At 36.1% G+C, this 12,890-nt stretch overlaps 1 protein-coding gene across 1 annotated transcript in view; it reads left to right on the top strand.

Annotated features, from left to right (window-relative positions):
• The window catches only part of LOC131072182 (uncharacterized), an 86,386-nt gene extending 73,817 nt beyond the window's left edge, over positions 1-12,569 (top strand). Inside the window, exons 6-8 of the mRNA XM_058008259.2 lie at positions 2,805-2,864; positions 11,909-12,031; positions 12,477-12,569. Of these exons, the coding sequence (XP_057864242.1) occupies positions 2,805-2,864; positions 11,909-12,031; positions 12,477-12,569 (276 nt within the window). The remainder of the gene's footprint in view (positions 1-2,804; positions 2,865-11,908; positions 12,032-12,476) is intronic.
• The last annotated feature ends 321 nt before the right edge of the window (positions 12,570-12,890 follow it).

A 12,890-nucleotide genomic window follows, 5' to 3' on the forward strand; every position in this document is an offset into this window, starting at 1 on the left:
TTATTTTCCTTGTTTGGGAGTCATTTGCTGAAAGAAGATCATCTGTTGGGATATTGTATTTAGTATTATTTTATGTAATGTCAAGTTCATAAGTTTCTTCGTACGATGTGGGTGATCTTTTTAACACAGATTCTATGGTTTTACTTTTTATACATTGCCTGAAATAAAGATGTATTCCAAGGAGAGAAAAGAGAATTCACTGGCATATCCAAAGAAGTCACTGTCATTGAATGCATTGCAGGTTAGTTTCTAAATTGATAAAAATCCAAACGAAGTGAAGAATTTTTCTGAAAAGGGGTTCCCCATTTTCAAACAATAAGAAATACAATGAGCAAACAATCCCAAATTGGACTGGTGGCTGTGATGGTGGCGAGCTGGAATATGATGGAGAGGGTTGGCCTAAACAGTTTTCCAAGTCTGTTAGTGGTAACAAATTTGCATAATTGCAGTAAGTTTCCTTGGACTCTTCTTCTGATGGTGATGAAGGTGAAGTGAGTACCCCATTGTTGGAACTTGGACCCATCAATCAGTCCTTACCTTCAATGCATTGCTTTCAGAATGAAATCTGCAGAAACCCAAGTGGAATAGGTTCTCAGAACTTTGGGCAAGAGAGAGGAGAATAGAAGGAAAGGGAAGGGAAGGGAAATTTCTTATGCTTCACTGTAGCTGTGGGGCAGTTTTTTTAATTAGCTCTCAAGGGGCTGATTTTTGATAGCTGGCTTTTTTGTGGATCTTCTGCTCTCTTGGAGCTAATGTTTGGTATCATTTGTAACTAGTCACTTGCATGACCTATGTTTATAAAATTTTACCCGAAGTTAATTAGAAGATCAAGTGGGCAAAAGATGCAAAAAGCAAAGGCATGCTTTGTGGTGATACATTTGAATTTATGTATAAGCAAGGTAAAATTTGAAGAGTTCCCCTGTTTCTACAAGGTGGTCACGTATGTCCAATTTGTGTCCTAGCTATGATGAGACACTAGAAAATTTTCTTAAGAGAGATGAGAAACTACGAAATTTCATTGTACAATTCTTGATAAAGTTGAAAGAGAAAGTTGTGTTTCGCTTGAGTTTATAGTTTTTCTGTTACATAACCTGTTGGCATCGTAGAAACGAGACTCGGACTCGGTGCGGACTCGGCAAGGGTGACTCAACTTGAGACTCGGCAAAAAAGCTCGGTGAAGACTCGACAAAGTGAAAAACCCAAGAAATTTAGAGATTTTTAAGGATTTAAAACTTGTTTCATGCACCCTTTATTTAATAAACCTTAAAGGCACAATAACATCATCAAATAGAAGCTAATTTGATCACATACACAAGTATATTTTGATCACATAATTATAAACGCAAATTGTAGCTGAAGGAAATAGCAAACTTAGACATATAAATATTGTCAAATGTATACAAAACTCATGGAATATAAAATCCATGACATCAAATATTCCACACAAATATCAAAACAATAACTACAAGTCTATGGCTCAAAGGAGCATGCATCCCTCCTATGAAGGCATCTAAGGTAGGTCTTGGATGATTTGACAACCAGAGTCTTTGTCTGTGACTCCATGCCACCCTCACCAACATCTGCTGTGCCTATGTCTACTCGTGCTCTAACCTCCTTTGCCATGGCTACAACCTCAGCCTCTCTATTTGCTTGGTCAACCCAATCAAGGTCCTCGTCACTAAAGATAGGATCCATAGCCTAAGTGATCCACACAAGGTGTTGGATGTGAGAAAAGCCCAATGATAGAAGGGGTGTGGGGAAACGAACTTGCGTTTCCTTGCGGACCGGAAGTGGGGGTTTAGGGGCTATGCCCTTGAATTTTTTTTTTTGTACAAAACGTCAACAAATTTCTTTTTTGTCATTTGTTGAGATTAAAAAAAAAAAATTGAGTCTGGCCGAGTCTAGGCATAAGTACTCACCAGGTCCGAGCCGAGTTTGGGAGTTGTTGGACTCGCCAGGACTCACCCAGTACTTGGATTCCCGGATTCACCAGGACTCACCCAGTAATTGGACGAGTCCAAGTACGAGCTCCCGGGACTTGCCCAGGGTCACCCGGCTCGGGACTCGACGAGTCCTGGCGAGTCCAGGAACTATGGTTGATGTTCATCAATAGTTGAGCATTTTGTTTTGTCTGTGATGGACCCAAGTTAGGATAGGAATAAATGTATGAACCGTCCTTAGAGAGATAGGCCCTAGACTAGATTGTTGGAGGTTGAAAGAGGAAAGCAGGCTAGAATATTATAAACAATTTCCATAAGGCAGTTATAACTGAAATATTTGCTCTCTGGTTTTGCTAATGACAAATTATTTCTCTGTTTAGACTTTAGAGGCATACATCTTAAGGTTATTTGTATAAATCAATCACATCCCGAAATTTCTTGTGATATCACTTTTCAATCTGTTATTACTAATAATGCAGTTATTTCTGTGATGGTGACATATTTGCTTTTATATGTCATTTTCTATTGAACTTCTGCTAACATCTTATATGTTTCATTTTCTTTCCCTTTAAAAGTTTCCAGTTCAGAGAATGAAACTTTATGCAGATTTCCCATTTCTTTCCCTCCCTTTTTATATAAAAATAATGTTTGATCGTTCTTGTATACTGTGGAAGTGATTTGGATTTCTTATTATTAATTTATTATATCTAAGCTGGATAATAATTATCTATTGATTGGATCTTTGGTTACTTTGATATAATAAACTGAAGTAAACTTGGTATTTGTGCATGTATATGTCTTCTGTGTGATTTTCTTGAATAATTGGCCCTTTTATGTTCCTAATTGGTTTCTGTCCTTTTGTAGTTGTGTGATGTACCGAGAAAATCTTGGGATGTACTGAGAAAGATTGAATATCCTTCTGAGGTGATTAGCTATTAACCTACTTAAAAATTGTAGATATTTATCAACGTTGTACTCTGTATTCATTTTTTTGGTACTAGTAAATACAGTTTGAAGTTCTACATTGGCATTGAATTACTGGTTGGTACTTGCATTTGCATAGTATGAAAGTAAAATTTGTTTCAGCCATGTACTTGTAACAAATCTTGAATGCTAGTATTATACATATATTTGGAAGCCACACATCAAAATATACTACATAAATATAAGAGAGTTACATACAAATATGTTGTTTGAGAAATTTGACCACACAAAATGTTCAACTTTTGTATCTACGAGCAAAAAATCAACAATGTTTCTTATTACATCCATTTTAAACAATATTTCTGACTAGGTCAGTTTTTAGAAACTGTAAAGAAAAGCAAGTCCGTGAACTTATATTCAGATTTCTTTTTCCGCAAAAGGGAATTGCCCATGTCTCTTTAGACTACCTTCTTCCATCACAAGAGTCCTACAAAAAGCTTGCCTTATTTCTTGGATCCTTTGACAAATGGATCTATGCATTTTGCATTCTTCAATGTTATAGGAGTAACTAGAATATCTCCATGTTGACAAAAAAAACTGTTTTCTATTGATTGGTGATGAATGAATCCACTCAATACTTCTTAAAGACAGTTTAATTATTTCAAATGATTTGACAGTTAAACAACTGCCATTCTCATTGTTTTAAATCCCTCATTCTCATTGTCTTATTCATTCTAAAATCAGATATACAACTATTGTATGAAGAGGCAAGAAGTCGCTTACAATCTGATTAAGTTTACAATATATAAGTGAAACTAATTGTTCACCTTTTGAATGACCATTCCACTTACTTTTTGAAGTTTATAAATGTTTATAAAAATAGAATAGATATATTTTTCCCCAAGCATAGAAACCTAGTTCATAAAAACATTTATTGTGAACATTAGAAAAGGAACTTCACAATTACATATTAAAATCTTGTTTTTTTTGACGGGCATGTGGTTGTCACAACATTGTGCTAAATAGCTCGTGTGTATGGCTGTTGTGACAACCACATGCAAAAGTTCTTGTGTTGCTCCTCTCTCTAATTCTGCAAGATCTTTTTCGGTAAGGAGGACATCATCACTATCATTTTGTTCATTGATGGTCCAATCACCATGTGGATCAATTTCATCCAAGTCAATGGCCTCGTGTGAAACACCCTCCACCTTTCTAGTGCGAAGGCGAAGGTTGTATCGAACGATGACAAGATCATTGAGGCACTTCTGGGCGACCTATTTCTCTTCTTCATGTGAATGCTCTCAAATAAACTCCAATTACGTTCACACTCGGAAGCACTACATGGCTGGGACAAAACACAAATGACTATATTTTGAAGATAAGGCGTGCCAGCACCATAATTCTGAAAGATGCCAACTAGGAATTGGCACTAATCTGATTTGTTTGTTTCAATCTGAATCTTTGACCATCGGTTAAATGTTTTGGTTTTTTGATAGAGTTTTGAATTTTTAAGCCTTTTTGAGGTTTGTGCTTGTAGTTTTGACAACATAGAATGAAAAACAAATGCAATACATAAAGAATAACCGACTGGAATTGAATTTCAGACTTCTGATTTATTTACCAACAATGCACAAATGTAAATAAATGTTTATTTTCAACAAGCAAAGCTAAAGTTGGCATACCAAGGTCCCAATGCTGGCTTGAAGGTGGGTTTATTTGCTTGAAATGAGAAATAGAACGATTGAAGCACCTCCAGCTGTAGCTGATGACTCCAATGAGCTTTATTCACCTATAAATAATTACCTAAAACAAATATATGAAGAAGTCACAAGTCCAGTGCAATCTTTAGACATTTGCCAGGCAGTGTCTCTAAATTTTAGTGCTTTCTCCCCACTAATTTGCTGATGTAACTCCAGTATGGTGCAATATCTCCAAATTAACCCTCGACTTCTTCTTATTGACCGCTAACAATGCATTCTGAGCTAGAAAACTGAACCAAAATCCTTGTATTTATTTTTTAGTGGCCCCAGGCATGAAATGATGTTACTGCCTAGTTGGGGAAGGTACGGCTGGCTCCAAAATGCATAAATTTCACTGAAATTAGCCTTATTACCGCTCAGATCTGAACCCTCCTAGACTGATTAGATGCTGTTGCTGCTATTAAACCACTGATTCAAGCCCTTGGCCAAATACAAGCATTCCAGGCAAATCGATATGATGAGAAGTGAGAGGGGTTTCGTCCTTTCACCAAGAAATGGAGGTTTTTCGTCTCCAAATCCACTCCAAAAATCTGTCAAACTCATTGCAGACCTGCAGAAGATAATATTCTCTCTAAATAAAACAGCTCAATGCCAAAAATGATCGCCCAAATGCTCTTTTATGCATCCAACCCTAAATCGATCCTCAAAGGGCATAAATTAAAGATTCCAAGGAATTTTTTTTTCCTCCAATAAGGCGTCCAATCTTGAGGGTGAGCTCAACATGATAAAGCTACCACTTTTGTAAAATTAACTTTGCCTAGGAAGTCGAACCAAGGGGTAGATATCATGTTTTAAAATTATAAAGTTACTATTTATAGAATAAAGTAACTTATAAACTCTTATTATAAGCTTTCTTGAATTTCTTTTCACCAATTACCCAAATTTGACTAAGTATAGCTCCTCTTGGTTAGACCATCATCTCCTAACCTCACCATTTGCTTGCAAAGATGGCTAATAGGCAAATCCACCTTCCTGAATGGTGACTAGAAGAGAGGGGACTTTACAAATTCTCCCACCATAAATCTACAAAAAATCATTTAGAAATATTAGAATTGAGAAAAAAATGTAACAATCAAGTTTCTAGTTTTTTTCTTGTAGTATTGAACTAAATTTTTTACCTAGTTGTTTTTCTCTCCTATCAATTGCTTGTTGTGAAGAGAAGAGTCTCCCCTTTGCACCCTTGTAGATCTTAAACAATGAATATTTCCAAATTCATAAATAAGATAGTCAAACTCAACAATGAACATTTTCAAATTCATAAATAAATTATAAGATATAGCAAATGTCAAATCTCATCGCTAACTTATCAAGAACCTTGTCTTTCAACTCAGAATCGGGTGCCATCTTATCAATGCATGCAACAACACCTGCCATGACCTCCTCATCAGCCCTAATTGAATCAGAGAAGTAGAATTTTTGAGTTCAGGAAGTAGGCGAAGGCATGTATTGGTTGGTGGAGTTGGTTTGTCCACCTATGATCAATGAAGTGCCAAAAGATTTCACATTTTCCTATATTTCCACCATAGTAATGTAAGACGAACACCCAAATTAGAAGCCTTCAAAGGTTGATCCTCATAAGTTTGCTCAGATGAAGAAAGCTGAAGTGGTCCTTGATCTTCATCAAAGACAACATCACGATTGAAGATAAGATGATCAATGTCTTCATCAATCAGTCGATAAGCCTTGTGGTTGTCACTGTACCCTGTAAACATAAACTTTTGACTCTTGGAATCCAACTTGGAGCGCTTGGCATCTGAAATCCATACATATGCTAAAGAGCCAAACTTTCAGATGACTGATCCTGGGTTTGCAACTAGTCCAGGCTTCCTCAGGAGTCTTCCCTTTAACAACATGAATGGGAGACCTATTAAGGAGATAGATTGCAGTAAACACTTCTTCTGCCCAATACTTTTTAGGAACATTTCTGTGTTCCAGCATAGACCTAGCCATTTTTGTAATGGTGCGGTTGCGACGTTCTACAACGCCATTTTGCTGAGGGGTGTATGATGTGGTTAATTGATGTTTTATGTCATGTGTATCATAGAAAGTGGAGAAAGCAGTAGAATAAAACTCTCCCCCATTATTAGACCTAAGAGTAATAATAGAACAACTAGACTCTTTTTCAGACTCTTTCTACCAAGGCCTTAAATTTCAGAAATACAAGAAACACATCTAATTTCTGTCTAAGAAAGTACACCCACATCTTACGACTATAATCATCAACAAAAAGTAAGAAATACCTGCACCTAGTAACAAAAGTAGTATTCATTGGACCACATACATCAGCGTGAACCAACTGTAGTACCTTAGATGCTCGCCATGAGTCACCATCCTTGAACGGTGTCCTGTGCTGCTTCCCAGCTTGACAAGCTTCACAAACTCACTGATTCTGAGTTTCAATATTAGGTAGGCCATGTATTAAATCTTCCCGAACAAGCTGAGCAAGGTAATGAATGTTCAGGTGACCATATTGTTGATGCCATAGACGGGTGATAGAAAAGGATTTCGCTGTGAAGGCATGCTCAAGAGAATCACCTGTATCCACAAGTTTGTAAAGATCATGATCCTCAATACCAACAACAATAGTAGTGCGTGTTGCACGATCAACATTCGAACACTTATGTGCACTGAAGATGACCTTAGGCTGAGGAGAATGCCGCATAATCTAACTTATTGAGAGTAGGTTTAGTTCCATGCTAGGAACGTAGTATACATTGAGGAATATGAGATTCCTCCCACCAGACTGTATCTAAACGTTTCCCTTGCCAACAACGATATACTCTTCACCTCCAAAAATAACTGAATTAGTATAGGGAGAGAAATCTGTAAACCAATCACGCCTATGAGTGAAATGCCGAGAAGCACTAAAATCTATATACCAGGCAAAAGATTTCATGTGGTTTGCAGGTCTTTTAGCCATGAAGGCGTAAAAGGAAGACTCTTTCTGCTCTGTGTGCTCCACGACATTGGCTTTAGGCTTCCACCCTTCCTGCTTCCACCCTTCTTGCTTCCACTATTCGGAAGCTATTCGATTGCGACAATCCTTGATCATATGACCATATTTATGACAATAGTTGCACTGAACTTTTTTCTTCTTCGAACCTTCCTGTGACTGACTGGAGCCCTTCTGCTGAGATGACTGGGATGACTAAGCTTTGCCTTTATCCTTGTGAAAGGATTTGGCTGCAAAGACTTGTTTTGAGGAGGATGAAGTGGCACTGCTACCAAACTGTTGTTTCTAGTGATCCCATTGTAGAAGTTTGGTGCACAACTCTAGAAATTTCAGATCAACATTCGTAGATGTAATGTTGAGAGTCTCTATGAAGTGTTCATAGGATTTTGGTAGACTCTTCAGGGTTATTACTACCATATCCTCTTCCTCCATTTTCCGACCAATAGCTTCGAGCTGATCTCAAATGTCCTTAATCTTTGTGAGATGCTCCTATAAGGACATGCGTTCATCCATCATGATGGAGAACAACTGGTTCTTCAAGAAGAACGCTCAACTTTTGTCGGATGTCTCATGCAACTCCTTCAGATGCTTCCAAATTTATGAGGCTGATTTGCCAGAAGGAATTTGAGGTAGCTGGTCATCTGTGATAGAGAGCTTAAGAAGCATGACAACTTCTCGATTGCGATCATCAAATGTCCTCATCTGATCTGGCTGCAAAAGTACGAGATTCTTTTCCCAAAACCAAATCATCAAGGCGGCGATATTCGAAAATAGTCAGCATGCGATTTTTGCCATTAAATTGTTGACTGCCTTCCAACATCAACTTGGTCAATGACACCATCTTGCACGTTTCCCAATGCACAGAAAACGAGAAAATCTGAAAGGGCGTAAATCTGAAACAAAGGCAGAAGCAGGTACATATTTCAAAAAAATATACGGCTGGCACAAATTTCAAGCCAAATCCGTGGGCACAAAAATCAAGGCATGGAAAACGATGCACCCAAACAAAACTGACAATAACCCAGTTCAGATCTCGAAAAACCCAACAAGAATCTGCAACCAAAATAAAATTTCGACTTGAACTTAGGGGTCAAAACCATAGTCGAAAATTGCAGAAACCCTAGACCGGTGAAAATCAAATGCCCAGAAAAGTTTTCGAAGGAGGAAGCCAAAATCCGAAAAAATTGTGGAAGCCGCAGAAAACCCGTCGTCGGAAATAGCAGAGTCCATCGCTAAAAAAAACTGCAGTCGCAGATTTGAAAGATTCACAAATATCGCAAATTGCGACACAAAAAATCTGAAAAAAAATGCGGGTTGTTGTGATGTGGGCTGAAGTTGCAGAATGAAGGGTGTCGTGCGGGCTACAAAAGCTCTGAACACCTGTTATGCTATTTGGGCCCTGTGTGGAATAAATTAGTCATTCTTTGTCATATTGTTTGCTGTAGTAAAGAAATCAAAATTCTGAATTTAATTTTCAATAGTTGTTTAGTTCTATTTTGGAAATTCCTTTCATTGGGCATCATTCAAAAATCGTAAAAATGCAAGAAAACCCGAAAACCACATCAAAGCCTAAGGCAACTACCCGCTGGTCAAAAAATTCAGTTAAAAGAAACCAATCAAATTGAGCCAATATTCAGTTGGCATCTTTCAATTGTGGTTAATGCGAGTTGGAGTATTTTCATGTTGAATTCTGTAGAAGCTCGTTTTGAAATGAAGAGTGTAAAATTGAAACTACATCCTGATTCACAGACACAAATATATTATTCTGTGAGCTAGTGTTACATTCGTTTTGAGTTGGCTTTATAAAAGCCTCTTCTCGTTAACCACTGTAACTGCCTTGTGGCAAATTGCCACAAACAACTTACCTAAACTATTACACCTGATAATATAATACTAATACTAATACTATTCAACTCAAAAACAATATTATTTACTAACATACTAACTATTTATTCATTAACCTTCTACCTTATATGTAATATAAAAACTCAACAGCTTGCAGTAGCTGGGTTGGGAGATCTTGCAGAGTCTGATCACCATATGGCTGATTTATGAATTTAAGAGACTAAATAAGTAAAGATTTTAAGAGTAAATTGGTGATTTAGATATCATTTCCTTCACTCTGTTTGTCACTTCCCTATCTCTTCTTCTCTGTTTTATATTAGGGGTATATTAGGATTAGTTTAGATTCATTTCTTTTCAATGTCATTTTGAGTTAGCTGTATATCTATCTTTGGATAAACAGACTTGGATAAACAGACTAGGATTAGTTTAGCTTTCTATTTTATTTGAGCTAATGCAAATCTTCTATTAGTTTATTGTCCATCTTAAAATTGTTAAATATTGGAACACTGAAGTATAATTTGTCAATTGGTATAACTATTTCTTTATTCAAATGCTAACATACCCTCATAAGAAATCGGTTCATGTCAACCCTGTGCTTAAGTTCTGAAGCACACTCTAACTAGCTGACTTGAGCATTTCGAGGAGTTTATTCCTTTTCAAGAGGTAATGAACCATTTCACCTCAGTTGGTCCGTCCTGGTTGATGCAAATACATAGATCATTGCCAAACCCAATTGTATCTAAATCAGGGAAAAAATCAGCAAACAATGGAACCGAAACCCACACTGGCAACATAGTTGAGAAATAAATTAATAATAAGAACATTACAAAGTGGGCTTGTAATTTTTTTTTAACGTGTAATTGTACATTAATGAGAAAATGAAACTGGGTGAATACATATAATCAAATGGGGAGGCAGTCGATTGTGACTTATCTTTTATTACAAGGTTAGTTAACACAGCTTCACTTACAACTTTAAAAGCACAATGTTATGTTTCAAATTGTGCATTTGTTTCCTACATAAATCTACATTTATAATATAAGTACACTTGACTTACATTTATGACCTTTAAAGTTTATATTAACAATTCTTGTATGCTTTCCGTGTACTATTTTTTCTAGGTTTCAATTTATGCTTCTCTAATCTGGTTCATTTGGTTTTTAAAGTTAGAGCTAGCTCTAGTTTTATATTTATTTTAATCTTTTAGTTGCTGGTTTTATTTTCTGTAGTTTTGGTTCTTGTTTTTTCTTCCTTTATCTTTGAATAAAGCTTCCTTATGGTAGTCCTGGAATTCTCAAAAAGAAGCAATGGCAAATCCTACTCTTGTTGTGTCATTGTAAAACTTTCAACTGGGTATAAAATAAATCCTCCATTTTTCATAAAATTATAAAATCCCAAATGAGCATATGATCTTAATTGAGATACAGCCAACTTGTATTAGGTCTCACATCCCTACCAGCTATGTTAAGTGTAAATCTCCAATTGACTGATTATATTTGATGGAATTGTTTGTACTTTGTTGGTTTAACCGTGCCTCTTTATGCGTATGATTTACTTCTTGTATTTCTTTCATTCTTGACATACAGTTAGGTAACAAATTATGATCATTAAATTAAATACTAAAAGTAACCGCATGTGCAATCAGATCTCGGGCCTCTTTTTGCTGGGGTTGTGTTAGTGATTGACATGAATTGCAATATGTATGATAAGGTAGGTTATACAATTGCTTGTGGTTGATAAGAATCCATTAACCTTTTGAGTTTTCATGTACAAGAAACTCATATCACAGAATTCATATTTTCAACATGCTACTTTCAGATATGTAATTATAAATAAGACCATCGGCAATAACATCTAACCCTACTTATTGTCTCGTTTACCCAAGCAATTAGCAAATTGATATACAAATTTTGATCAATATATCTGAATGTAATTGTGTTAATACTTTTCCTTTTACAATTTGTTGAGTCTCCTTTGAGGCTTTGCTTATGGGAAATAATGGATCAAAATTTTTGTATAAAAATTGTATTGCAGCAAGTATGGTGTTAGTCTATCCATAAAGCTTAAAAGTATTGTTATGTCCATTTGAGACCACTCTTCAGGGAAGTAGTGGATCAAAAAGTTTGGGAATAGTCCATCTATCAAAGCAGTGTTATGTCCAATTTATCCTGCTATAACCCCAGTGGATGTAAAATTTTATTCTTCAAAAAGAGCAAATTTCTTGTAGAACACTAGCAAGTCTCTTAACTAATCACTCAGCCTGCCACCTTTCTGGATGTAGGGAATCAACTTCTAAAATCCTTGTCCTTTACGAACTCAGGAATATTGGTTGCATAGAACATAAGGATGTGAAAAAGAGTGAAATTTAGTGTCATGAAAAATGAGATGCTGTATTTTGAGTTTTATTGTACTTAAGTTTGTCTATCAAGAAAAAGATCTATTTGAATGGCTTTATAAATGAGTCTAATGTATATAATTGTGTGTAGCACATATTGGCGAAGATGGAAGATCCTTCTCTGGCAGCATACTGGCTGATTGCTAAACCTGAGCTTGAAGGTGGATTCAAGTTTGATGAAGATGTAAAACAGAAGCTGTGGTGGAAGTATAAGGTTTGCTTTGAGCCATTTGATTTGATCCAAATTTCTTTTCTGTGATATTTCATTATTTACAATTCACTCAAAGGTTTGTGGGTCATCATAAATATGGAAGATAGAAATTTAAATATTCATTAATCATTTTTTTATAATTACAGACAGTAATAAGCTATTTTAAGATGCTAGATATCCCTATACAAATCTGGCAAGGATTTACTGTTTATGGATGTTTTTGTAAGAAAGTCTCGTGTAGTGGTAACTAGTAGTAATTCAGCCTGCCTCTTTAGATGGTACTGTAAAAGACATTAGCTCAAAGTTTGTTGCATACTTACTTGAAAGACATAAACTAAAACAGATTTTGTCCTACAATTGGTAGGTTTCATATGGTTTTGCCAAGAAAGATCATCCATGTTTGCAAGAGTTTTCTTCACTGAGACCTTTATTGTTTGTCATATTCCAGGAGGATTTTTTGCGATATGGAATGGTTCGTAAGAGTGTTGTTGAACGTGAACCGGGATGGGATCACATGCAGAAAGTGAGTATCTGCTTTTAGGGTAAATATTTCTTTCTATTCATGCTTTGAAATCAATCAGAAAGATGTAACGTTTGGTGTTTTCTGTTCCACATGTACCATATTCGGATGGACAAAGTCAGTAGCAATCTTGTTTAGTGCTTATATGCTTGATGAAATTGGCATATCTTTCTTCTGGAGACCTAATTGACTCTGGGAAACTTCGTTTTTGCTCAATATTCTGTTTTTGCTTGTTATAAGAAGAATTTTCAGCTGTTTTATTCTCTTAGTATGAAAGATCCCCTTCTGGCTATTCACTGAGAATTCTGATTTTAACCACTGAAAATTCTGATTTTCTGATTT

The sequence above is a fragment of the Cryptomeria japonica genome, chromosome 6 (assembly GCF_030272615.1).
Source record: "Cryptomeria japonica chromosome 6, Sugi_1.0, whole genome shotgun sequence".
Lineage (NCBI taxonomy): Eukaryota > Viridiplantae > Streptophyta > Pinopsida > Cupressales > Cupressaceae > Cryptomeria > Cryptomeria japonica.